Source organism: Belonocnema kinseyi, chromosome 2, assembly GCF_010883055.1.
Source record: "Belonocnema kinseyi isolate 2016_QV_RU_SX_M_011 chromosome 2, B_treatae_v1, whole genome shotgun sequence".
Lineage (NCBI taxonomy): Eukaryota > Metazoa > Arthropoda > Insecta > Hymenoptera > Cynipidae > Belonocnema > Belonocnema kinseyi.
In genome coordinates this window covers 53,550,101-53,575,740 of record NC_046658.1, presented here as the reverse complement: position 1 = coordinate 53,575,740, position 25,640 = coordinate 53,550,101, and the positions used below count along the sequence as shown (strand labels likewise).

Below are 25,640 nucleotides of genomic sequence, written 5' to 3'. Positions count from 1 at the left end.
TATTTACAACTTCACGTACATTAATAACCACACGAGAAATTATAATAATACTCTTAAATCTATCCTCTTGGCCTGGTTGAATATGCGAATTATTTTTTTCAAACAATGCTCCTTGTGCTTTGAAAAAAACCGTGTCTTCTACCTCCACACCGCCATCCTGTTTGTCAGAGATATTATTTTTCTAACGCATGACCCTACACCGTAACGCTATTATATACATATTGTATAGTATTTACACACAGACCTTGTTGAATCCCCAGGCTCGGATTAAAATTTCAATATATTATAATTTTAAAAATGTAAAATATAAACAATGATGTAATTTAATATTTAGAATTTTTATAAGAGTTCCCTCTACACAGAAAAAATTGATATTATAGATATTAATTTGTGGCCCTTTAACTATGGAACGACGATCTGGATATTAAGATGCAATATCTAGATATTATAATTCATATCCAGCACCCAAACGTTAAAATATTAATATGCGTACCTGTATATGAAATTTTAATCTCTAGATATTACACTTTAATATCCAGCTTGTCGCTCCACAATTAAATATCCACATTTTAATGATAGTAAATAGTTTTCTCAGTCTTTCTGAGAATCACTTTTTCAAATATTCACTTTTAAATATCGTTATTATTATAAATACCTAACCTTCTTTATTCGAATTGTATGCAATAAAAGTAAATAAATTTATTGTTGGTGCCTTTATTGAATGATATTTAAAACAAACATAAAAAACAACAAAATACAATAAAAATGATATAGTTCAAAAACATAATAAGAAAGTCAGGTATAATTAATCCGCGCCTGAGCAATTAACACATAATTTCCAGCACGGTAATGATTTAAACTGCTAAATTATTGATTCACAGGACATCAAATCATTATCAGTTTCACATCTCCTGTATTTTAATCCTTATATCGTGAACAATGTTAAAGAAAGCACTCATTTGGAAATTAAATATCTGAAATTAAAATTTACCTGAATTATTTTTACTCATACAGAAGTAAAATATTCATAATTTTAACGCCGCTCCATTTTGATTCGATGTCCTGCTAACGGTGTCTTACATAAAATAAGTAATAAACATTAAATAATAAATATATTTTATGTACAGCTTTACTCGTGTTGCGTCTTTGTAAAAGATACCTTTAACCGAAAATGTGAGAATTCAAAGTATGTTGCGTAAAAAAAAGTTATGAAATGTTATGTGTAATAAAGATAAAAATGTACATGAACATTTATCGGATTTACCGACCATCGATAACGACTATGACTCAAGAAAAACACTGTTGTACGTTGTCCGCATACAACGTGTTGTAAGTACCTACATTACTGTAAGCACAAATACTCGCCCCAAGTTAGTTGTGTCAAAATCAGACGGCTGTAAAAAATGGTTTTTCTATTATTTTTAGAATTGAAATAATATTACTCATGGTGTAATTTTGAATAAAAACATAATTTCTTAAGACAAGAATTTAAAACTTAGAAAAAAAATTAATTTTCAGAATGTTTTTTCAAATTTAATTTTTGATTATTATCGCTTCTTACTAATTTTTGAAAAGTAATTGAATTGCAATAATTGATGGTTTATTTTAAGGAGGAAACACGTATTAAGCGTCGGAGCACACACCCATTTTTTGGATTACGAAGCCCACTGTGGGTCTGTGAGATCCCGTGCACTTTTCCGCCGTCTACCATTTTAAAACTACTCATCCAAACAACTTGCAAAAATTCTCCGATATTCTGCAAACATTACATAATTAATTCGTATTGCTTGAAAAAGTCGGTGTAATTATTCTCATATAAAACAATCATTTAGGAACAGATTTTTCGAGAAAAAAATTTCTGAAAAAGATCATTTTTTTCAATTTTTTATATTTGTGGCTAAAATTTCAGCCTTAAAAGATATTTCTGACAAAAAATATTTAATGCTATGAGAGATCCAGCGTGTGCACTGAGGGTTAAACAAATAACCAACTTTAAAGATTATTTACTTTTTTTCAAAAGTGGAAACTGGGAATGTATACCTCAAAAATATGAGCCATGATTTATAAAAATTTACATTTTTTAATGGATAAGAAGCGACAGTTACTAAAATTTAAATCACAAAAAATATTGTTTAAATAATTATTTTTCGTAATATCATTTCAATACTTAAAATAAATAGAAAACTTTTTTTGCCAGATACCAGATTTTTGACACTCCACTACCTTAAAATACTGACACCTTCATCTTCCAAGCAAGGTATTTAACTTAACGGAACCTGCTTCACACAAGTAATATACCTCTAATGGTATTTGTATGAAAAAATTGATTGAATATGAATAATATTTTTAGAATATTAATAATCCCTTATATAAATGTGTAATGTACAGCTAGTTCTAAAAAACAATTGGTTGACAATTTCGTACCTGATGCATTTTTAGTTAGGAAATTTAAATAACTAATTAGCAACACGTTTTGTTTGTTGCTCATATGTTTTTAGCCGATATCAGAATACTGACTTAAAATATTGCAATTGTTTCAATGAGATTATGGAAGTATTTTATAGTTTCTGTACAAATTATGTTCACATTGAAAAGAGACTTGAATTTTTTGAGGAAACTTACGTATAAACGAACCCCTGATCTTAAAGAAAGTCCAAACTGAATAAAGAATCTCAGTATTAAATTAGCTTCCGCACACTTAAAAATTAAAGTTTTCATATTCCTTCTTTTAATCTTTATTAATATTAAAAAGGCTGTGTCGATGCGTCCCATAAATGGAGGTTTTTGAAAAAGGGGATGGACAAGTCCTAAAAATTCGGGACGATTAATCAAGCTTATGAAGAATATTTGAGTACTCATTTCGAATTTTAAGACTACAAGGCACTTCCTATTTTAAAATGGGGTTTATATTTTATGATTTATGTTTACTTTAGGTACTCTGGTACATGTGCAATAATAATTGATAATTTATAGAGTCGAATGTGTATGTGATTGCCCAATCGCCTTAATTCGATCGGTGTCTTTTCCCTTTTTGAAGAGAACGCCTTATAAGAGTGTTGTATATATTCATACCTTTTCAGAAAGGTCGGATTAGGAAGACTTCAGTAAGGCTATAACTTGTCGGTATTTAATAAATTGGTGAAACAATTTCAATTTTATTATCTCTAATTCAGTATTTTAAATTAAATTATACACTTAATTGTAAAATTGGCCTCAATTATACCATAAATTATACTTAATCCGAACTAGCTGCATGGTATTGAAATGAGTACTTGGTAAGAATGGAACATTTTAATTAGCATTTACTAAGGGAATCAATAAAAAAAAGTTTAAAATAAAAACAATCGAGAAAGCTGCAGTTGGACACTGCAGATTTCTCTTAACGACAGTAACCGACATCGGCTATTTCCCAGGGTTTGTATCCAGTATTAATCGCTCAACGGTGTTGGCCTCCGCTCGCCAGACACTTTTCAAACAAGTTTTGCATTTTAATTTCAAAAGTGTATTTTCTTATAGGAAGAATTGCGGTTTTTTTAAAATAAAAAATAGTATCTTTTTCTGTTTGCAATAATTTAAAAAAAATTCTTTTTAGAAGACCATCAGTTCTCAAGAGATATTTTAATTCAATCTTAAATACCTATCATCAATGAAGTAACTTTCCAAAAATGTTGCCTAATAGCGAAACGATTTTTTGAAACTGTATTAAATTTCTTAAAAAGAAATAAGTAATTGAAAATCAATTCATATTATAAATAGCTGTAATTTGTCAATTGATTTGCACTAAATTTGGACAATTTATAGAAAAGAATAATGTAAATTCATTTTTAATAATAATCGTTTGAAGAAACCTAATTATTAAATTAATTTTTCGTTTATTTCTAAAGGTAAAAGCTTGGATGTTCTAACGGAACCAACTGCTAATAACTCATTTTTAAACTGTTTCTCTTAGAAACTCTGATAAATATCCACTATTGTTATTGGCTTTAATAATTTTATAGCCAAGTTTTTTGTGGGATACCTATATTGACCAGTTTTTAGACATAACCCCTGGCTATCACTTGATAACAAACGATAATTTGTTAAACAAATGATCAGATTCTGCACTGCTGAGTAGACACATAACATACACTAAACAATTTCCATCAATTAAAACTTTTTGCATTGATGCAGACGCCATTTTTTTTCTTAAGAAATGCATTAGATGATGAAAGTTTGTTTAAACAATTATTGTTAATAATGAAACATTTTGACTAACATTTGAGATCCCTAAAGCTCTATAAATAATTTATTTACACTTCATCACCTTGAAAAAAACAATTTTTCACCTCTTAAAATAACCAGACAGAAAATTTGTTAATCAAGTTTGCTTAAAAGATCATCAATTGTTATTAGATAATTCAATCTGATAAGGAAGTTACGTTTTTATTCAATTATTGGCCTATTTAAGTGAAAAAACTTGGTTTGTTTTCTCATAAACACCTTCTATGCATAATTGTTTCTAAAATTTGGTTATAAAATAAAAACTAATTTATTATATTCTATCAATTCAATTAAAAAACGGTTTTTGTCTACAAATTCAATACATTTTTAAAGATTCGCTAAGCTATTAAAAATATTTTTCGGATAGTTGCTTAATTGATAATAGATATTTCAGATTGAATCCAAGTATTTTTCAGAAGCAGGTACTCTTCTAACAAAAATGCAATCGCTTAACACTTCAATATTGTTGACGGGTTTTGATTCATTTTCATTCAATAACAAAAAATCTTTCAATTATATGAGCCAAAGCAGCTTTTTTGAACTAATAACCAAAATTTATATTTAACTTTTCAAATTTGCAACTGTTTTAAGGAATTTGCTATGTGTTGGGGTAAGAAAAAATTGTTTATGATTTTATAAAACAATTAATAAGCAGGTCTTTTTTCGTGATTTATGGCGATTATTTGTTGAAACTCATTGTTTCTGCATAAAATATATGAGAATTTATAGTACGATTAATTAATAGCAGCTGGTATTTTTCAATTATTTAAACGGTTCTCGTAAACAAATATACAGTTTGGCAATGTCTGAATGAATAAGCTCAATTTTTTGCAGAATAAAATAAAAAATGTCGTTTTAATGACTCCTAGTTTTTATATTTAGGAATTTGACTAAAAGTTTCAATTATATAATCAATTCTTGTAAACAAATTCTCATACTTGCCATTTGTCCACGTAAAGACTTAAGTCCTTTTTACGAAATCAACTAAAAATGTTTTCCCAGTAAATTTTTGGTTTAATATTTTTTCAATTAACAATAACTGTTAACTATTTAAGCAATTTCTGTAAAATATGATCTTTCAATCTTTTTTATATAAAAAGTCTCATTTCTTTAAGAGAATAAACTAAAAATCTCATACTAATTATTTCTTGATGTCATATATTTCAAATTCACAGAAAATGATAATTATTTGAAAAATTTATTACAAACAAGTACTTATTTTTATAATTTGTCCCATGACTAGTAGAACATCATAGAAAATCTTTCCAAAAAATCGAAAAATTGCTTGAAATACTACGAGTTGAATTAAAGAGAAATAGAAAAAAATTGTTTTCTAAAAAAAGAAATTACTTTGAAAACGTCAAAGGCTACAACTTTTTTTGCCCAAAGAAAAAATATGCGCAATTAAATTTCCTTTCAGAGTATTTACTTTAAACATTAATGCTTAAAACTTGTTTGTAAAGTTACGTTTAAACTGCAAGTAATTGTTATGAAGTATTTAAAAAGAACAGGGGAAATCATGAACTAAAAATTAGTCTCTCTATATGTAACTTTAAACGTCCATATGTATTAAAAATGTAAAAAACAGTATAATGCTGCTAAAGCTTCCTCTTTGTGGAATTTCCGATTTCTAGGGAGCGATAAAGTGCCAAGTTTCGTATATGAAATGTCTTTCCTGTTGTTAGTGAAACAAAAATAACAATTAAGGTGGACAAAATAGTTACTGTGAGTCACTTCGCTTTAACTGCTCTTCTCCATACAAATTACTTACTCCGTAATACAGAAATAGTTCATTTATCTTCGAAAACAAAATTGATTGAGAATGCAAAGACGAATGTACGTACATGAAATTGAAAAATATACCAAAAATAATCAGTAAATGCATTAACATAGTTGTTCAGACCAAAAATATTATAGACGTTGAATAGAAGTCAATCACTTTGGCGTCGTTCAAAAACCACTTCGTACTGGTAGAGATCATCACATATGGAAAATATAAATGTGAAGAACCATTTTTTGAAAAAGGTAAAGCTAGTGATTTTGTTATACGAGTAATGCATCTAAATACAGATTTTACACTTTTTTACATATTTCACTCTTGATCCCTTCTTTTATATAATTCCTATTTTTCACCTTGTTTCCCAAAAACTCCCCCTTTCTCTCGTTCGAGGTTAATTTTTTTTATTTAAAAAATCTACTGACCAAATCCATTTCAAATTAGGTAGCTTCTACATTTGAAATCTCAGAATCTCTCTCCGAGACAAAGTATGTTGATGTTGCATCCTAGAGGAAATTAGGCGATACGCATTTTCAAATTAGAAAAAAAGGTCTACAATTTTATACTTTGTTATACTTAGTACTTTGTTTCTAAAAAAAAACTGATTTTTTTAACTTCTCTAACTGATGACCTTATTGAGAAACTTATCGCTTCCTTTCTTAATCTGATACAGCATTTATCTTATTTTTTCGAAATTCGTCGGAAAGTTTGAAGAAATATTCAAACTGACAAAATGGCGGAAGTTTTTCTGAAAATATTATAGCTTGATTTTCTAAAAAATCTTACACTTATATTTGTTGTTAATATTTTGTGGAAGTTGTACTTTCATAAAACAGATATGTTGTGAATTTTGTTTGGCCATAGTATATTTTTTTGTATAAAATGGCATTTTTTAATTTTTTTCGCAAGCAACAGCTACCTTGTTAGACATTCACTTTATTGGTTGAAGAATGAATTATTTTGTTTAAAATTAATTTTTTCAGTTGAAAATTAATTTTCCAACGTGAAGTTCTAACTAATCTATTTTCGGCTGATAATTGATCGTTTTTACTTTCAAATTCTACTACTAAATTCTGTAATGAAAATTCATCTTTTTTATTGAAAAGTCAATTACTTCATTAAATAATAAACAGTTTTATTAAAAATTTATCTAATTGGATGAATATTGAAATATTTTGTTCTATTCTACTTTTGGTTGAAAATTTGTCACTTTTAATTAAAAATTTAACTTTTCATTGAGAATTTATCCTTTCAGATTTAAAATTCAGCAACTTGGTTGGAAGTTAAACTAATTTGCTGAACATTTATTGCATTGATTGAGGATTTAACTATTTTGTAGAAAATTCCTTCTTTTTTGTTACAAAATTAATTTCTTTTCAACTGTTAATCTAAACTATTCCATGTTTAGTTGAACATTTGATTGTTTTTAGTTGAAAATTTTACAATTTAACTTAAAAATGTAATTTTGTTGTTAACAATTAAAGAATTTTATTAAGAATTTGCCTTTTTGTATAGAAGATTCATCCTTTTGAATTGAAAATTTAAAGGTCTTCTACAAAAATTCGTATTTTTAGATAGATAATTATACTATTTGGTTGGCAATACAACTGTTTTTGGTGGAAGTTTAATCTTTCTTGTTTAAAAAGTCTACCATTTAATTTATTATTAATAATTCAACTATTTGGTTAAAAAGTCTACTATATGATTAAAAATTCATTTATTTGGTTAAAAATTCAATAATTTCTTTAAAAAGTTATCTCCTTTGTTCGAAAATTCAACTGTCTAGTTGAACATTTGTTTTTGAAGGTTGAAAATTCAATTATTTAATTAGAAACTCATCCCCTTTGAAGTCATAAGCTTTTCATATTAAATTCAATATAGTACCCACACATTAATTTATATCTGTTTAAAGAATTTATTCCCCTATTTTCTTAAAAAATCACCCTATTGTCCCTGATTTTAGATCATTTTGGACTGTAAAGTCTATTAAAATATAGTATTTTTTAATGTCTTGTATTTTATTTTAGGCGTTTATCAAATCCCTATGGGATTCAAGCTTTTGTGATAACCTGTGGTGAAAAAGGGGAGCATAAAAAAAGTGCAAAATAGCGTAACGTAGTTTTTGAACGACTGCTTTACTAGAAAATGAAAAAAATCGTATAATCTGCCGATTTGCATAATCTAATTTCTAGAATCTTACGTGAAAAATAACTAATTTCGAAACTTAGCAAAAGCAATTCGTATAAATAAATACAATATTATGAGCTAAACATAATAATGTCACTATATCCAAATGTTTTTCTTCGACTCGAACTGGACATCCATCTTGAGAAAATCGTTTTTTTTTAATGTGTATTAACACTCATTCCTTTCTTTCATGGATCTACATAAACTATCGGTTTGCACTGGAAGTTTCGCTATATTTTTACTTCAGTCATAGTTCAAAACGATTCTTAAATGTCGTACAAACTAATCAGGTAAACGTGATTAATCACGTTATAGAAATACCCATGAATTGATGCGTGTCGACGTTGATTTAATGTAATAGCTGTATTTTATGTGTAAGATGTAAGTTTCAGGTGTAAATAACAAGCGGAAAATTGTACAATTCACTGTTAAAAACTCAATACTCTGGACTTACATCAATATGTTTATGTCACATCATGCAATAAATAACTTTATTCACGAATTCTTTAAACAAAATTATTATCTTTACTATAAATCGCCTGCCGAATTTCTTTATCATTTTTTCAGAATTTTTTCCCTTCGCTTTTTTTAGCTTAGAAAAGTGGCAAACTTTTAGATTTATGTAGAAAAGTTTTTATTCGTAGAAATATTTTGAATGTGTGCATGCGTGTTACGGAAGTTGGAAATTGATGTGGCCGAATGTTTCATAATGGATCGTCTTTGATAAGCCCATAATATAATTCCAATATTGTATATGTTAATAGTTGAAGATTTAAAATAAGAATCTTCCTGGATGGATTCTTCTAGTATTTTTCAAACTCCTATTTTCCAAATTACAAGATTAAATTTCCTAAAATCCGGTGAAACATTGATTGGTGTCTTGATTTGGGTTCTCAAGTATAAATAAAAACATATTTAAGGAACTCTCTAACAATTTTACGAAACAGACTACATGTACATTTGTAAATGTTCGATATTGTCGGTTCGGGGCTTGTGCCAAAATCTGGCGAGGTGGAAGGCCACTGAAATATAAGAGTATTTTCTACTGAAGACAATAAACGTATCGGAGCAAAGTTAAAACGCGGTGTCTTAAAATATTCCACGTGCGAAATTCGCAATATTATTTGTTTATTATTATTATCATTATTTTCGAATTATTAAGCAATTACCTTCATATCCAGTTTTCTTTATACTTCCATTTTTTATGGAATTTTGTTAAATAACTTGAAATATTTTTAAAAGTTGAATGAGATACTATTTGAGAGTACAAGGTTTAATTAAATAGGATCTTTTTAATTAGAATATCATGTATAATATCTTACTTATTGCACTCAAAATTATCAAAGTACTTAAAAATACTGCAAATTTTAATTAACGATGAAGATATTCAACTCGATCGCGATAACTGTTATTTGCAAACTTAGGATACGTATAAAATTCACAGTTTCAAACTACAAACATTTTAGATGAAGCACAAAAAACGCTGCATTTTTTATTAAGTTACGTTATCATCTATTTGTGGGTTAATAACACAGTAAACTCAAAAAATAAATTTTATCTTCAAATTGGATAAAAACGCTGCAGCACGTTTATCTGACGAAAGATAAAATTTATCTGACAAAAATATTTATTTGCCATGTCTGATATGCCAAACGGTTGCATCTAGGTTCACCGAAAAAATTTCCTCCATAAATTTGAAAATCCTCGCGGTATGTATTTTTTAAATTCTCTTACTTTATTTAAATGATTTTAACCACAAAATTATGCACCTTCACTTCCAGAACACATAGGTTGCACTTCAGTTAATTTATACTTTATAGTGAACACTCAGCCAAGTTCAGTCCTTCACTTTTGTTGAACAAACCTTTAGTTTCTGTCGACCCTGATGAAGACTTAAAAAATCGTAAACAAACACTATAAAATATAAACTGAACAAAGTGCAACCTATGTATTCCTTAAGTGTAGGTGAATGATTTTTTGGTTAAAATCATCTGAATAAAGTGAAACGATTTTAAAAATGAATACCGCGAGGATTTTTAAATTTAGGAATGAAATTTTTTCGGTGAACCTAGACGATCACATATTCATACTGCTGCGTTTTTATCAAATTTAAAGATGAAATTTATTCCTGGAGTTTACTGTGAAGTAACAATAAGAACTTTTAGTAATTCATGCTTTAATTGAAGATTTGAGGTATTTCAGGGAACTTTCGAACCCAAATATCCGTAGTTTTTCATCCCATATGAAGCACCTAATTGACTTTTAATAATTTGTAGAAATTAATCTTCTACTAGCATTTTTGTTATATTGAAATTTGAAGCATAATTTCAAAAAGCTTAAAGTAAGAAATCGATTAATAATATCCGATCGCATATGATAATAATTTGTTACTGACTCTCTCTCTCTCTCTCTCCCTCTTTAGCTACAGGGTAATACAAGAATCTGAATCTAAGTAGAAAAAGGCGGTTGACTTTCAGATGTAACCAAAAGGATCATTCGCCAGTGGAACATCAACTGATGATGATAACATGACTTTAAGTAACGCACTTGGTTGGAAGTCAGCTGCTTCATCTACGTAAAATGTACTTTATAGGTTAATTTAAGACAGAAAGATTGTTGACTTTCCGTCAACGCGTGCGTATGAAATGAAACCTATAGGTTAATTTAAGTCAGCTGATTGTTGAAATTCATAAAATGTATGCGCTATCGTTCAGTTATTAGGAACATGAAATGAATAAAAAATTGAATAATTTTAGGAGATACGTTTTTTTTAAATGTGAACATTAAATAAATTATTCATTTATGCCTAAAAAATTAAGTTGTTTTGTCATCCAAGTCGATCAGATTAGTAGAAGGGAAAAAGAACTTAATGACACTAAACAAGGCACTTACTTATATCCATTTCAAGCTACCAAGTACAAAACGTCAATCTTCAATCCTTTTTCATATCTTTTTTTATCACATTTGTACCATTATTCTACTAATACTCAAAATCCGTTATAGATCTGAGTACATATGTCAGAACAGGAAACGTTGACGAAAAACTATCATGAGCTCAGTGTTGATTGCAACGATCCAGCGTTATCGACGCCATATTGGCTACTCTCAGCTCATCTCTTGGCTCCTCTTCTAAAATCGCCGAAATCCGTTTCAGTGTTTGAGCATCGTCGCATCGCATTTTGCGCACGCCTTTCTGCCAGCACAAATTGAATTTCAGAGCACGCGAATGAAAATCATCTCAAACTCAACATACCTGTCAGTTAATTGTCATATTACTCGTATATTAGATACGAGACACTGGACTTGAGTTCCATTTCTGGTTCAAATTAAGTGATTTACTTAATTTAATGCAAAAATGAAATTCATCTACATTCAAAATTCATCATCTTGTATTACTGTGTATTTATGAGCGTGAACGATAACGTTACAAAAGTAGGCATGAAAAATATTCGAACATTTATTTACTTACTTTTTATTGTGGCTATTGAGGTAATTTTTATTTTAGAAAACACAAACCGAGAAAGAGATCTTTTTAAATTATTCAGATATAATTAGCTGATTGTGTCCAGCATTGTATTTCTATAAAAGTTCAAAGCAATACTCAAAACTTGTATTGAATCACAAAATAATTCCTTTACAAATTAATAAATAATGTAATGCATAAAATTATATTAATCTTAATTTTTCTAAATGAAGTATTAATCCAAATAACTGATTTTTCTTTATAATTAGTAGAGTTTTATCACGTCAACTTTGACGAAGAAAAATTTCGAACGAAAGATTGCGTGAGAAACGCAAAAATAAAATGTTTAAAATTCTGGCAAGTCTATTTGTAACGAATTCTATGAATAAAATGTGTTAGGAAGTGTAGCAAAAAATGACAAAAATTAAAAATAGCTTCTTAATGTATCGTTGTACCTCCAGTAGACGATACTAAAAAATAATACAAGAACATAGTGGTTTACACGGTATTTAATTAAAGTTTCGTGACTTTTATTAGATTAATTGCATAACTCAGAATTATGCCGCCTATAATAATTATTCATAGACTATAATAAATATACAACAAATAAAAATCGAAATTCCTAAATAATATTCAAGGCCGTAAAAAATAAAAAAAGCTTTAAACTCGAAACTCTTACATATATTTTTGTAAAACAAAAGACATTATTATCGAGAAATTTTTACTTAGAAGATTGATTCTTTCATACAAAGAAAATTTATTTAAATGAAATAAAAATATTCATTGGTTTTGATTTAAAGAAATTTCCTTTTGACTCGAAGAAATATCTTTGGTTCAAAGGAATGATTTTTTGTTCCAATAAAAAATTTTCTCCAATTTAAAGCAATTTCTTTCATTTTAAAGTTATTTTTGGTTAAATGTAAAAAAAATATCTTAATGGAGCGGTTTCTTTAGTTCAAGACAAATATTTGTCTAATTGCTGCCTTTTCAAACTGTACTTGATAATATTGAATGAAAGAAGTATTAATCAATTATTTGGATTCAAATTCATTTTTGGTCCAGAATGAATTAATATCAAGGCTAGTTGGGTGGAAAATTAATTTTTTTAATTTAGCTTATTTATAAGCTCATGGTTTTTAGGATGGCTGAGGATATTCGTACATCTAGCTGTATACTCAATATTGCGAAATGTTTTTGGGAGCTAAAAAAATTTTCAATTGTCATTAAAAAATGCATTACATCATTTTCGTTACATTCGTTCAAATAATTAAAAATTGTTGATTAATCATGATTCATGACACTAATTCCTGTCTGTCCCGCCATACAAATAGAGACTTTAATTTAAGATAAGCTACGCTATAATTTTAAATCTCATTCAAAACTTAAAAACTTATCTTCTTCTAAAAAAAAATAATTATAAAGGCTTAGCTTAATAGCTTATTATTTCAATTCAAATCAACTAAATTTTAGTTAGTAGATTGCAAAAGCATTCAGATTTAGTTAAGCTGTGTTTATGATTGTTTAAACTGAACTGAGCTTATACTTAGAAACTTACTGAAGACCTTAATCCAACGTATAAACATATAAAAATCAAGCTGCCTGATAAAGTTGAAAACTTAAACGAGCTCACAAACATAAAACTCTGAATCTAGCCTCTAAGCTTGAAAAAATAGAATCTAGCTACATAAATTAAAATTTATAAGCTGAGTGTAGGTTATGATCACTTCTAGGTTTCACGAGAACTTGGTTTAACGAAGCTTCATTAAATTATTAAATATCTAATCAAAAATGAGGTCTCTCGGTAAAATGATATCATCAGTGATATATTATTTTGATTCTTCAAATCGCAGAAAAACTATTTTATTCAAAGATATAATTTTTGGCAAGACAACTACCTTAATGAAGTTTTACGAAAACGGAACTGAGCTTAGTAAGTTTAATTTGATTTTATGAAAATAAAACTTAAAATAATTGGCACAGATGAATTGGCAAATCAACCATCTAAAATGGTGAAATTCCACTCTAAATCTACTACACTTTTCAAAAGCATATCTTTATTTGCATCGCTTCTATTTAAATAATACGTGGGCCTGGGATGTCAAGTTTACGAAGTGCAGTAGCACAAACGTCAAAAGCATGCCAAGGACGATTCTGACTCATACCAAGAGTTGATCGTACATTCAACTGACTTTTCCAGCTCCATCCGAGGAGACCAAAATCGAATCGCCTTCATCTTGACCATCCGGAAAAATGTTAACATTCGAATGATTAATTGCTTTTCAAGGGGGAGTTTGGCAGCACTGTATTGCCGAAGCGTCGCGACGTCGCTAGCTATTTTTTTGCCAGTAATAGTGGGGCGTCGCTCTATTTCGGTCAGATCGGAGCAGGGACGTTCAGTCTGCGGCCTAGCTTCTGCACCAGGAGTCGCGGAGGTCGAAAATCGAGATGTCGGGGTTCATGTTGCTCGTAAACTCGCGATGAGGTCGCCCCGTTCAGCTGGTCGCTAAAATCGGCGACGACCTCCAACTCGATCGCTGAACCTCAACAGTTTTGATTTCCAGTAGTACTCATTGAACGTCAAACGTCAAGGACAGCAAGGACAGTGAAATCAATTTTCATTACAAAAAAAGCGGGGATACGATAAGTTCATAGATAATGGTGAAAAAACCTACATTGCCTGGAAAAAAACAGTAGAAAGCGAACCACAGACATTAAATAATTAATTCAAATAAATGGTTATGTTTGAATTAGCAATTCAGAGATATTAAAAATTCTTCGATTTATTTTTGAAAGTCAACTTAAGTTCTAAAATCACCGGTAATGGTTCGATTCACGAAATAAATAAACCTTCAAAAAATTTGGAATATAAATAAACCCCAAATTCTATTATGTTGTGTACAAATCAGGTATGTTTAAAAAACTTTGTACAGCTAGCCATATATGAGAATCTTTAATTTAAATATCCTTCTTTTAACTAATCACATTCTCTCGAATGACTATAGTTTGGAATAGCTTATTTTTTGGATCAATTTTTAATATCTCTGATTTGAAAATTAGGGGTCATCCACGTATTATGTAAAATATAATTTTCTGAAATTGTAAAGTGATTTCCTCGCTAAGTTGTGATTTGAGGGTACCAAGGGAAAATTACTTTTTCTTCTACAGAGCTTCTAATAGTTCGGATTTGACCTTAAGCTGTAGGTACCTTTACTAGTAGCATCTGCAAAACGGAAATGATTCGAATTAAGCTTAAATTGTTCAGAAGGCACAAAACTTAGTGTGTGTTCTTTGGTACCTAAAAGAAGTGTTAGGATCGGGTGCCAATACATTTTTTAATTTTTTTTCAAAAATGAGAATTTTTTGAAAGCATAGTATTTTTTTGAATAATGAAGATAATGAAATTTTTAATCTTAGGGTAGTTCATATATTACGCAACGATTTTAAGGACATGAAGGGTTCAAGAAGAGCCGTTATGCTTCTGATAGGATGGAATACAAAATTTGCATCGTAAAAAGTTGTAAAGTTTCTATAAAAAAATCTTGAAAAAATATGAGTCAAATTTTTTTAACCAGTGTTTCATTAAGTATATACAAAAAGATTTCATAGTTTTGTTAATATTTGAAAAATATTGACATTTAATCAAAAATCTTTTTTCTAAAATGAGATTTATCATAATTTTGTATCGAAAACTATAGACATGAAAAATTGGCACTAATGTTTGAACACATACAAAAACGTCGTATTCACAGTGAAAAAATTAGATGACTGAAAGTTACGTAACAATGAGGGTGGCGGGGGGGGGGGGGGGGGGGGGGGAGTCATTATCTATTGTTACTGTAGTATTACGAGGGGTAAAGAGGGTCACAGGGTCATCCAAAAAAGCGTTACGTCATATATGGACAACCTCATGTGAGTGGATTTTTTTCAATTTTCTAAATCCACAGATGAATTTAAAAGAGCTAGAAATGAACAAACTAGCTGCCATTTTTCTAAGAATAATTTTTCTTTTAAATATGCAACATGCAAGAAAAGGTAAAAAATACTCTTTTCAGAATAACATCCGCCAACTTGTTCATTTTTAAGGTTTTGATCATTTTTTTTAAGATTTGAAAAAACTATTTTTAAAAACTCATTCAACTGTCTTCATTATTTAAAAAATATCCTAATTAAAAAAAAACGCACTGCATCAATGTCTAAGAGAATGGAATCCTCAGGTTAGTCTATGTGCAATACAATTTATATCTTTTACTTTATTAGTAAAAACTTTTATCTATTAAGAATAAATATTCTTTAAAAAAATTAATTTTTATTAAGTAAAAAGAAGTCATTCCTGACTTAATAAGAAATTTATATTTGTATAGTTTTTAAATTGATTTAGGAAGATAAAAATATCAATGCCTTTTTTTGCGACTTTATTGATATACTTATCTCAAATTTCAACTTTATCAGTAAATCTTTATAAGGAAAGGGTGCTTCAAATATAGTCAATATAGAGTGAATTAATTTAGTAAAGTATGAAATATTAGTACCCTATAAACGTTGGGAATGAAATATTAATTGAAAAATAATTAAGATTAATGTAACTGTTTAAACACGTTTTTTCGTACGACGAAAAAATAAACATTCTTTTACAAAATTATAGTCTGAAAATTGTTGACTGCCTTACATTTTCTATCAATATTTTCAAGAAAAATAAATTAGTCCTGGACGTACAAACTAAATTTGACGAATAATTTATACCTGGACTGATCCGTGCAACATGGAATCAAGTTCGGCGGAGTCCATATAAAGAATCTGATTTCAGTTGTTCTGTATATAGAATCAAGCCTATTGAGACGTCAATTAAGTTGTTCAAATATCCCCCACCAACATAATATCCAATCTTATCTTATTTTCTCCTCCCCTACATTCCGTCCCCTACTCTTTCCTATTTATCCTTCACTCTTCTCCACGACTTACAAGTCCTTCCCTGATTATCCTCCCTGCTTCCCCACGCCTCACTTCCTCTAACATGTTTCCCCTTTCCTATTTCCAATCCCCTTCTTTCCGTCTCTTTCTATTCCCTGCAATATTTTCCATTCATAAATTCCCCTCCCCTGCCCCTCTACTTTACTTTGCATTTCTTCATCGCCATCGCGTCATCTACTTTCTTCCTCTGTTTCTCCCTCACTCTTATTCCCTAATTCACCTTCCCTCACTTTTCCCTTCCCATTACTCTTCCCTCTCTTTACTCACTCTTCTCATAGCACCCTTTTCCCAAGCTCCCCATCCCCTACTTCCCCATAAGAGAAAAAAAATACGACAGACGGACAAAAGGACGACCGACCAAAATTGTAAGAGTTTCTGCCCTAGGCTACAAAACCCGAAAAAAGCTCAAATCGTATTGTTTAAATAAAACCGATATTCAAGATCTTGTAAGCACCCCTCCTGTTAGTCTCACTTAATTTGTGGATGATCCATGATCCTGGATAACACTTACGTTGGTTCGTTTTCAAAGAAAACCATAGTTCAAACGGATTATTGTTGTGCTGTTTCAGATGATTTTCTATTACGCGTGCAGTGCGGATTTAATTTAAGAATTAAAAACCTTTGAAGTTAATTCCCAAAGATAAATAAAAATGTTTTGGTCGGAGCCTGACGAGGAGGAAGAGGCGCTGCTTTGCAGCCCTGCGTTGATGGCTAGGAGAGCTTCGGAATCCTGGATTGTTGCGCCCCCCGTCGAGGTACTGAACCTGTCCTTGACCTATTCTAACAGAAACTTAATCGGAAATTGAATCTGATAATCACATCCACTAAAGTCTAAATAACTCCTACTCTCGTATATCATCCTCACTCGAGGGTGCAGGCGTGATGCAAACGTGATCGATTGATTATTTTATCCCTTTATCATTTAATCATGGTGAAAAGTCAAAGTTCGAGAGGAAACCCTGCAATTCGCGGATTTCTTAGTGTTCTTCCGGTCAGGAGGTCAAAATAGCAGGAGTTCGATAAGTAGCTTGTTGCATATTTTGCATGATGGCAAAAATTCTTCTTTCGCGCTGTCATCAAAGGGGTAATCATAATCGACACAGTAGAGCGGTCTCGATTGGTCTACATACACATTTCTATTATAAACTACATCATTTCTTTCATTAGGCTTAAGTCTTAACAGCCATTTTGTAAATTGATAAGAGAGAACGTTGAACTTTCTATTTGGAGAGAAAAATATTAAAGGAGCGAATAAAATTGTTGATTTTGTTTATATTTACAGATTATCACATTTATTTTTAAATTAAATTCTGTGATTCAATATCTGGATTTTAAAAATAATTATCTAAAACTAGACTGGCTAAATTTCGAAAAATGTATAGGTACTTCAGCTACTAATCAATTATTAAACTTAAATTTCACATTAAAGCGAATCATTTCTTATTCATTTTATTCATTTAAAGATCCATTAATTTGAACTTAAGTAAAAATTCAGAGTTCTTAGCTAGGTTCCGTTGATTAGCTTAAAATAAGCAGAAAATATTATTCTCAAAAATTGAAAGACCAGCTTGGAATTGACAATCTACCCTACTGAAAGAAGTATAAAGAATTATAGAATTTTATAGACTCTTCACCCAGAGAAAACATGAAATCACATTCTATATCTTTAGGGAAAATTTGATTAAAATCTATCAAATCCAGGAATTTAAATAAATTTCTATAAGAACATGTCATATCAATCCTATAATTTTAAAACAAACAGATTACACTTATCAAATTTTATTAGCATATTTGATAAACCTTTCTGTCAAATTATATCCATCTAGAAATCCTGTACATTTCTATCATCATATTTTCATTATACGTCTACCAATTCTTATCGGTCACATGTTTACATTAAAACTTAAGTTTTTGAATCTATAGGATACTTCTATTAAATCTGTCCGCTCAGAAATCGTATACTTTAGTATAAACAGTTTCTTATTGAAACTCAATCAAATCTGATCAGCAGAGGAATTGTATCAAATTCTATGTTTAAGAATTTCAGATATTTCTATCAAACTCTAACTTTTGAGTAATCGAATGGTTTTATATCAGCAGTTTTTAATTAAAAATCTATCAAAACTTATTGGCGCAAGACTTATATCAAATACTATGTTCTGGAATTTTGTACATTTCCATCAAATTCTATCCATCGAAAAATAGTATGCATAATCTTTTGTTATTAGTTTCTCTTTGAAACTCTATAAAGTCTTGCTTGCACATTAATTGTATAAAATTCTAACGTTTCAGAATGTCGAGTATTTCGCTGAATTCGAACTCTTGTGAAATCTTATATTTTTCTATCAACAGATTCTCATTAAACCTCTATCGAAGCTTATCCGTACCGAACTTGTACCAAATCCGATCTTCCAAACTTTCTGAAATTTCTATCAAATTTATCCGATCGAGAAATCTTATATTTGTCTATCAATAGTTTCTCATTCGAATTTTTCAAATCTTAATAGTATATGACTTGTATCAAATCCTATGTTCCAGAATCTTGGTAGATTCTATTCAATTCTATCCAGCGAGAAATCTTACATTTTTCTATCAACAGCTTTTGGTTGAAATTTTATCAAGTCTTAGCAACTCTGTTCTTGTAAAAAATGCATTGGCTTTACAGTGAAGAAATGTATTTAAGTAAATATAAATTTGGGATAGCATATTTGATAGGATTGGATTGAGTTTTTCTTGTTTTTTAAAGTATACGAATGTATTGGAATTACTGGGACACTGGTCTATTATGCTTTGATAGAAATACTATATACTATACTAATTTCTGTTTTTGACGAACGGATTTGCAGAATTTGTAGTACTGTGGAAAATAATCTGATAATTGAAAAAATTAATACAATTAGGTCTCCCTAAATTTCAATCAAAAAATCTTTCCGGAAGAATTTCATAACCTTCCAATTTCTTTTATTTAATTTGTCCCATTAAATTCTTTGACTTACATATGTGTGTATAATAATTGTATGCTTCATTTATGTCACTTACGCACCTGGCAATTAGAATAAGATAAATGGCAACATAAAAACCTTTTATTTCATCTGACAACAGTAAATGTCTCCTGGCAGTTTTAATTGCCTGTATGCGGAAACCGCAAATATCACGTATTCATAATACGCGTAACTAGAAATAACAGCACATTGTTATTTCCACTAAGCATGCCTATAATTTTTTTTTGTTACCTTTGCTTCGTTTTTGATTCTTAAAATATCGTTGAGGTGGTCCAATCAATCTAATTTTTTAGAGAAGCATAAAATCTTTCTAAAGGTTCAATTTACATAGTAATGAGTAAACTATTGCTTTATACTTGGATGAATCAGTTTAATAAACATTGCGTAAAAAAATCGCGCCACATGTGTATGTATTAATCTAATGGAAAAAGCGATGGACTTAGCATCGTTTAGCTTTTCATAGCATTATAAATAAAAATAGTACATAAATCGTTAAGGCAAGCATCTGAAATATATATTTGCATTTATTGCATAAACAAATAACACTATTCAAAATAAATAAGGAACACTTTTACTATTCGTACAGCATTTAATAATTTTGATAATAATATCTTCAACTGTTAAATACCTGATAAAATCCTGTAATGACCCTCGAATTGTTTAAAAATGGAATATTGTTGTATAATGCCTTCATTTAGTTTGAATTCTTAGAAATTCTAAGATATTACAATACAGTTACACTACTAATCAGGATTATGCATCGACCTGTTTTTTATTGATTAATTACGTTCTATTAATTCTAATGGTATTAGATTTAATTTTTTCTTTTTAATACATTGAAAGCCCCCAAAATTCGGTACACAATAAAAGTAGGATGAAGCCAATTTGCCCTTTTTTAAAAGAAGATATTGCCAAATCAGTACAAATTTAATTGTTTTTTTTTTAATTTCAAAAAAGTCCGAAATAATCAGAATTTTTTTACTTTCTGGAACACTTCAATTTTTCATAAACGTTGCAGGGATTTATAGTTTAAACGAAATAGTTGAACAAATTTCGATATTCTTTTTCCTAAGAAAAATATTTTTGTAAGAAACATATAGTCATGAAGTTTTCATATATGTGCGTTAGAATTTACATTCATTTAATTTTTATCATGATTTGCCTATAGATAAGAACTCAAGAACATTATAAACTGTTGAGTGTTTCAGATTTTATTCCAAATTTAAGAAGATATTGAAATTTTTACCATTTTTGCAATATCTATTTGAAAAGTAAAAAATAGGCTTCACTCTGGGCTCATTTTTGGCGAAATTTTGAGAGTTTTTAACTTTTAAAAGATACATTTTTTTTTCTCTGATAGAATTAAAATTAAGAGTATTTAATGAATCGTTAAAAAAGAGGTTGACACACAATTCTGACCGGTAGAATTATTGGTTTCTTTTAGGGTGAAAATTTCAAACCCTTCATTTTTTCTGAAATAGGTGACAAATGGAAACAGTTTGATTTTGAAAAAAACTCAATTTCAGGAAAAAGTAGATTTAGCATGCTCCGTTTAGCTTTCCCTGTTTAATTATTTGCAGAAAAACAATTTAAATTATTTATCAATTTTGTTTTTTCAATAAGCTTAACTTTTAATTTACTTTGAAATGTTGTATAATTAATTTTTATGAAGCAAGAGAATACTGTGGCTGGTAAATTAAATGCTAATACAGTACTGAATCCACGATGAAGGACAAACGCAGAATAGCTTATTGCCCGGCGACAAACTGAGACTATATTTTTGATCAAGCTTTTATTGCAATGACCACCGCAATTAGATAATTTTCAATTCAGTTTTTAATGGTTTTATAAATGAAAGCTACATCTATGAGAAACTTTCAGCCTTCTTCAAGCTGTAAGAAATTATATAAAATCAGTTATTTTAGTAAGTAATCGAAAGATGATTAATAATTAGAATTGTATAGTTATAGCAAATAAAATCAAAGACTCCTGGGACTTTATTCACTGATTAGGGAAAAATTAAAGCATGTTTACGTTTTGGCAACACTCCAAAGATTTCGTTGAACGAATAATTGGATACGAAATCACATACACTGGCTGGGCGTAATTTGCATAGTTTAGGAATCAACGTTTTCAATTATAATACAACTTGCTTTCATCTAAGTATGCACTAATTCTGCAATCATTAATTAAGGCCTAGCACTAAACTACGAGCATCTAATAACCGTCCTAATTTAGTCTGACTCCTCTATACGAGAGTACAACATATATTGTTGAGTACCAACGAAATAATAGATCTCGAGATCAATATTTGCTTGAAGGTTGTATTTTTGAGGATTATTCTTTTCCATCAGCAAGCACGATTTACTATATCTTAAGTTTAATAACGGACAGGCAGATGTTTGCCACTTCAGGAATTTACTATTTCCAATCGTCGTTTATGATTTCGAGAAACAGATGTTTAATTTAATTGAGGGTTTTGTTCAGTTCACCGCTTCTGTGATTTTCTGTACCTCTCCGACTAGACCCTTGCTAATGAAGTTTCATCCTCAGAACTTAAGGACATTTTCTATTTTGTGCATCTACGTCATCAACTACGTCACTAGCACCCCCACTTCAATTTGTCATTTGCGATCCCACCTTGAACCCCGATTTCTGCTCTTGAAATAGTCAGTCGACAACGAGAGTTACACTAATGAACAACCTTTTTCTCAGATCGGCTAACAACTAAATTATCGCTCGCGAACTACACTGTATTCCTTCAATTTAAAGTATTTACCCTTTGAATAAACGTGAATTTGACATTAATCGATTTAACGATTTATTAAGAGATCCTTGCTCCTAAACGTTCCAAGGAGTGATCACTAACGCAAGCTAAGGTATGAGCTTGTCCTGTGTCGTGATCCGCAGCGCAACATATATATTTCATTTGTTCAGGTGTTTAAATAATAAATGTAAGGTTATAGAAATCCATTTCTAGCAGGAGTAGAAAATTATAGGAAGTACACATTTTCAAACCATCTTATTTCAAGGAAATACGTTTTTCATAAATAAATATTTTTTTATTTCGTTCTTTTTATTTACAAACTGTGTTTTTATACAATGTCGTTAATATTGCATGTATTATAGAATACGATTACACACTTTCAGTGAAAAAGTCATTAAACTTTAAAAGTTCTTTTTATAAAAAAACCCTAGGCAAATATAGGACACTTTGTGCACGAAACTTGAATATTAGACAATTTGAAAATGAATTGAGTGAGATACTTATTATCAGAAATTAAATAATATTTTTTTTGTCTCATTAAGAAATGTAGGTATACACATTATTAATCCAAAAAATGAAGTTTATATTGCAATATATTGTTTAATAACAAGTGATTAATTTTACTAGAAAATCAAACAATGTTAAATCTTCTTATTAAATATTTATCTCGTCAAGAATATTAAATACGAATACCTAAGTAAAGGCCTGGGCTACGTGTAAGAATATGTTTTTTCAAATAGTGACTGGATTTTTTCTTTACGAATAGCAGGACCTGGAAAAGTGGTTATTTGTACTGAAGCTTTGGTAAAATGATTGCCTCTCTCCTAATGAATGATCAAAGGGGCTATTTTTACCGAAAATTTGGTAAAATGATTACCTCTCACCCAATGAGTGATCATTGATCCTATTTTGTAAAAAGAGGATAATATGTAAGTGCTGGGTCAATCCGTTTGTTGGATATCACTGTTTGTAAGGCGGTCTAGCAATTTTGATCAAACTTGGTGACATTTTAGTATTGGATAATTGCAGTTTATGGTTTAAATGGTTTTCCGGAATTTGTAAAATTCAGAGAGTTGATGGATTCTGAATTCTGAGAACCGAATACTTGAAAAACCCATAACCACAACACACTTTCCTGTCCTTGCATACATACCTTATAACCAAATAAAGTTCTAAATGAACTTTTAGAACGCAATTCTCAAAGAATTTCAGATTTTGTTATTGAAAAAATTTAGAAATAAATTTAGAATTCATGTGTACTACTGATTTTTGAATTTATGTTACTTAACAATTTATGTTAATGCTAATATGGAACAAATCTCGATACCAATTATTAATATTCATATGAAAATTTGTCATTTAATATTATTTGTTAATTTTTTTAACAAATTATAGAAACAAATGGCCAGTTTGGATTTTTAAAAGTAGAAAGAAATCATTTTTCTTTTGAATTATTGTTGAATGATATTAAAATTGATGCTTAGTAATAAAAAAGCGTTATTTTATGTTATTCGTTAAATTTATAAACAAACAATTAAACATCACTAGTAATTTTACCCAGGGACAATAAAGAAAAAGCGATTTATCTCTGCTCATATTTCCCACCATATATTTTTTTATATAGTTTTTGTTTATCATTTTGTGTAGAATTTGTTTAGAAAAATAGAAGATTGTACCATGATCAATCATCATATTGTCGATAAAAGGAAGTTATTTTAAAGCCAAAATTTTACTTTAAAACGAACAATCCATAATGTTCACTTTTTGATATTATAATTTATTTTAAATAAATAACAATATTTATGAAACAATTTTTTCTTCTGCATAACCCTGCGCATCTAATATAAGAGATACTAGACGCAGGAAAGTTTTATATTAAAAAGATTATAACTAAATTTAACCAGACTATAACCAAAATCTTGGGCTTTGTACTTCCCGCACATTGGTGCACAGACCTTTTAAAATTATAAGTCAAAACACAGAAAAATTTAATTGGGTGACTGAAATCTCTTTTGTTAAAGCTCTTTCGGCTTTAACGAACACATTCTGCTCAGGTATCTCGTGCTTCGCACTCGATTTTGTCCAAAATGCGAGCTTTCCTTTATATCAAATGTATTTTATATTTCTTCGTACACTTCGATCCACAACTGCTTATTCAGATAATGTAAAATAAAGTACAAATTGTATTTTTCATGATGACTTCATTATTTTTTCTCGATTTTGCAAGTTTTCATTCTCAGCTACCCAAAAAAATGTATTATTTTAATAAATTGATATTATTACCATACGTAATATACATCCGAGATCTAGCTATTAATTCGTGACTTTCTTAAGAACAAAATTTTCCGTGTGAAAAATATGTAGATATAATTTGGGCGAGACATTTGATTAACTAAACTTTTATTGTAGCTTGTGTCCTTTCTCTAGAATGTTAATTTTTAATATATCTTTATAGCAAAAGTTTATAACAAATTTGTCAATCTTTTTTGGTTGAAAAACTTTTGTCTTTTCATTTCTTTTTCCGTCTCTTGTTCGTTTATAAAAAAAAATTTTATTTAATTTTTAATCTTACTTTTTACAGTTAAAAAGAAATCTACTCGTCCTATATAAAAATTATTAATAACAAATTTGTAGATCCTATCGGGTTAACAACTTTTGTTTATTAATTTTTTTCTTACCTTGCGTCGTTTAAAAAAAAATTTCATTTTTAATATTATTTTTCACTATTAAAACAAAACCACGCGCCTTATCAAAAAATTATTATAACAAATTTGTAGCTCTTTTTTTGGGGAAAAAGCTTTTGTTGATTCATTTTTTATAGCATGTGTCGTTTGTCCAAAAATGTTATATTGTACGATTAAAACAAAAACTGCGCATTTTATCAAAAAATATATAATAACAAAATTATATATCATTTTTAGGTGAAAAAGTTTTGTGTCTTTATTTTTTCATTTTCATCTGAGAAGGCATAACATTTAAAATAAAAAAATTTAATTTGTTGAAAAATGACACAATGAACAAAAAAAAATTACTAAACAAAAGTTGTTCACCCGAAAGGATCTACAAATTTGTTATTAATAATTTTTCAATTGGACCAGTAGGTTTTCTTTTAATCATAACGAGGCTTCCTAACGGCAGAATGCCAACGCACGCGATCGACTAGATTTACAAGATGATACTTAATCCAAAATATAAACAATAAAAAGCTAACCTTGA

General features: G+C 29.2%; 1 protein-coding gene across 14 annotated transcripts in view; it reads left to right on the top strand.

Moving 5' to 3' along the window:
• The window catches only part of LOC117167443 (junctophilin-2), a 219,730-nt gene that overhangs the window by 175,978 nt on the left and 18,112 nt on the right, over positions 1-25,640 (top strand). Inside the window, exons 1-2 of one of the 14 annotated variants that reach the window (XM_033352393.1) lie at positions 14,073-14,345; positions 17,225-17,410. The exons of 12 other annotated variants lie outside the window; for them this stretch is intronic. In XM_033352393.1, coding sequence (XP_033208284.1) covers positions 17,306-17,410 — 105 coding nt within the window. In that variant the 5' untranslated portion in view covers positions 14,073-14,345; positions 17,225-17,305. Of the gene's footprint in view, positions 1-10,646; positions 10,866-14,072; positions 14,346-17,224; positions 17,411-25,640 lie in introns of those variants that run through there. One more of the 14 variants, XM_033352391.1, reaches the window with a different exon arrangement.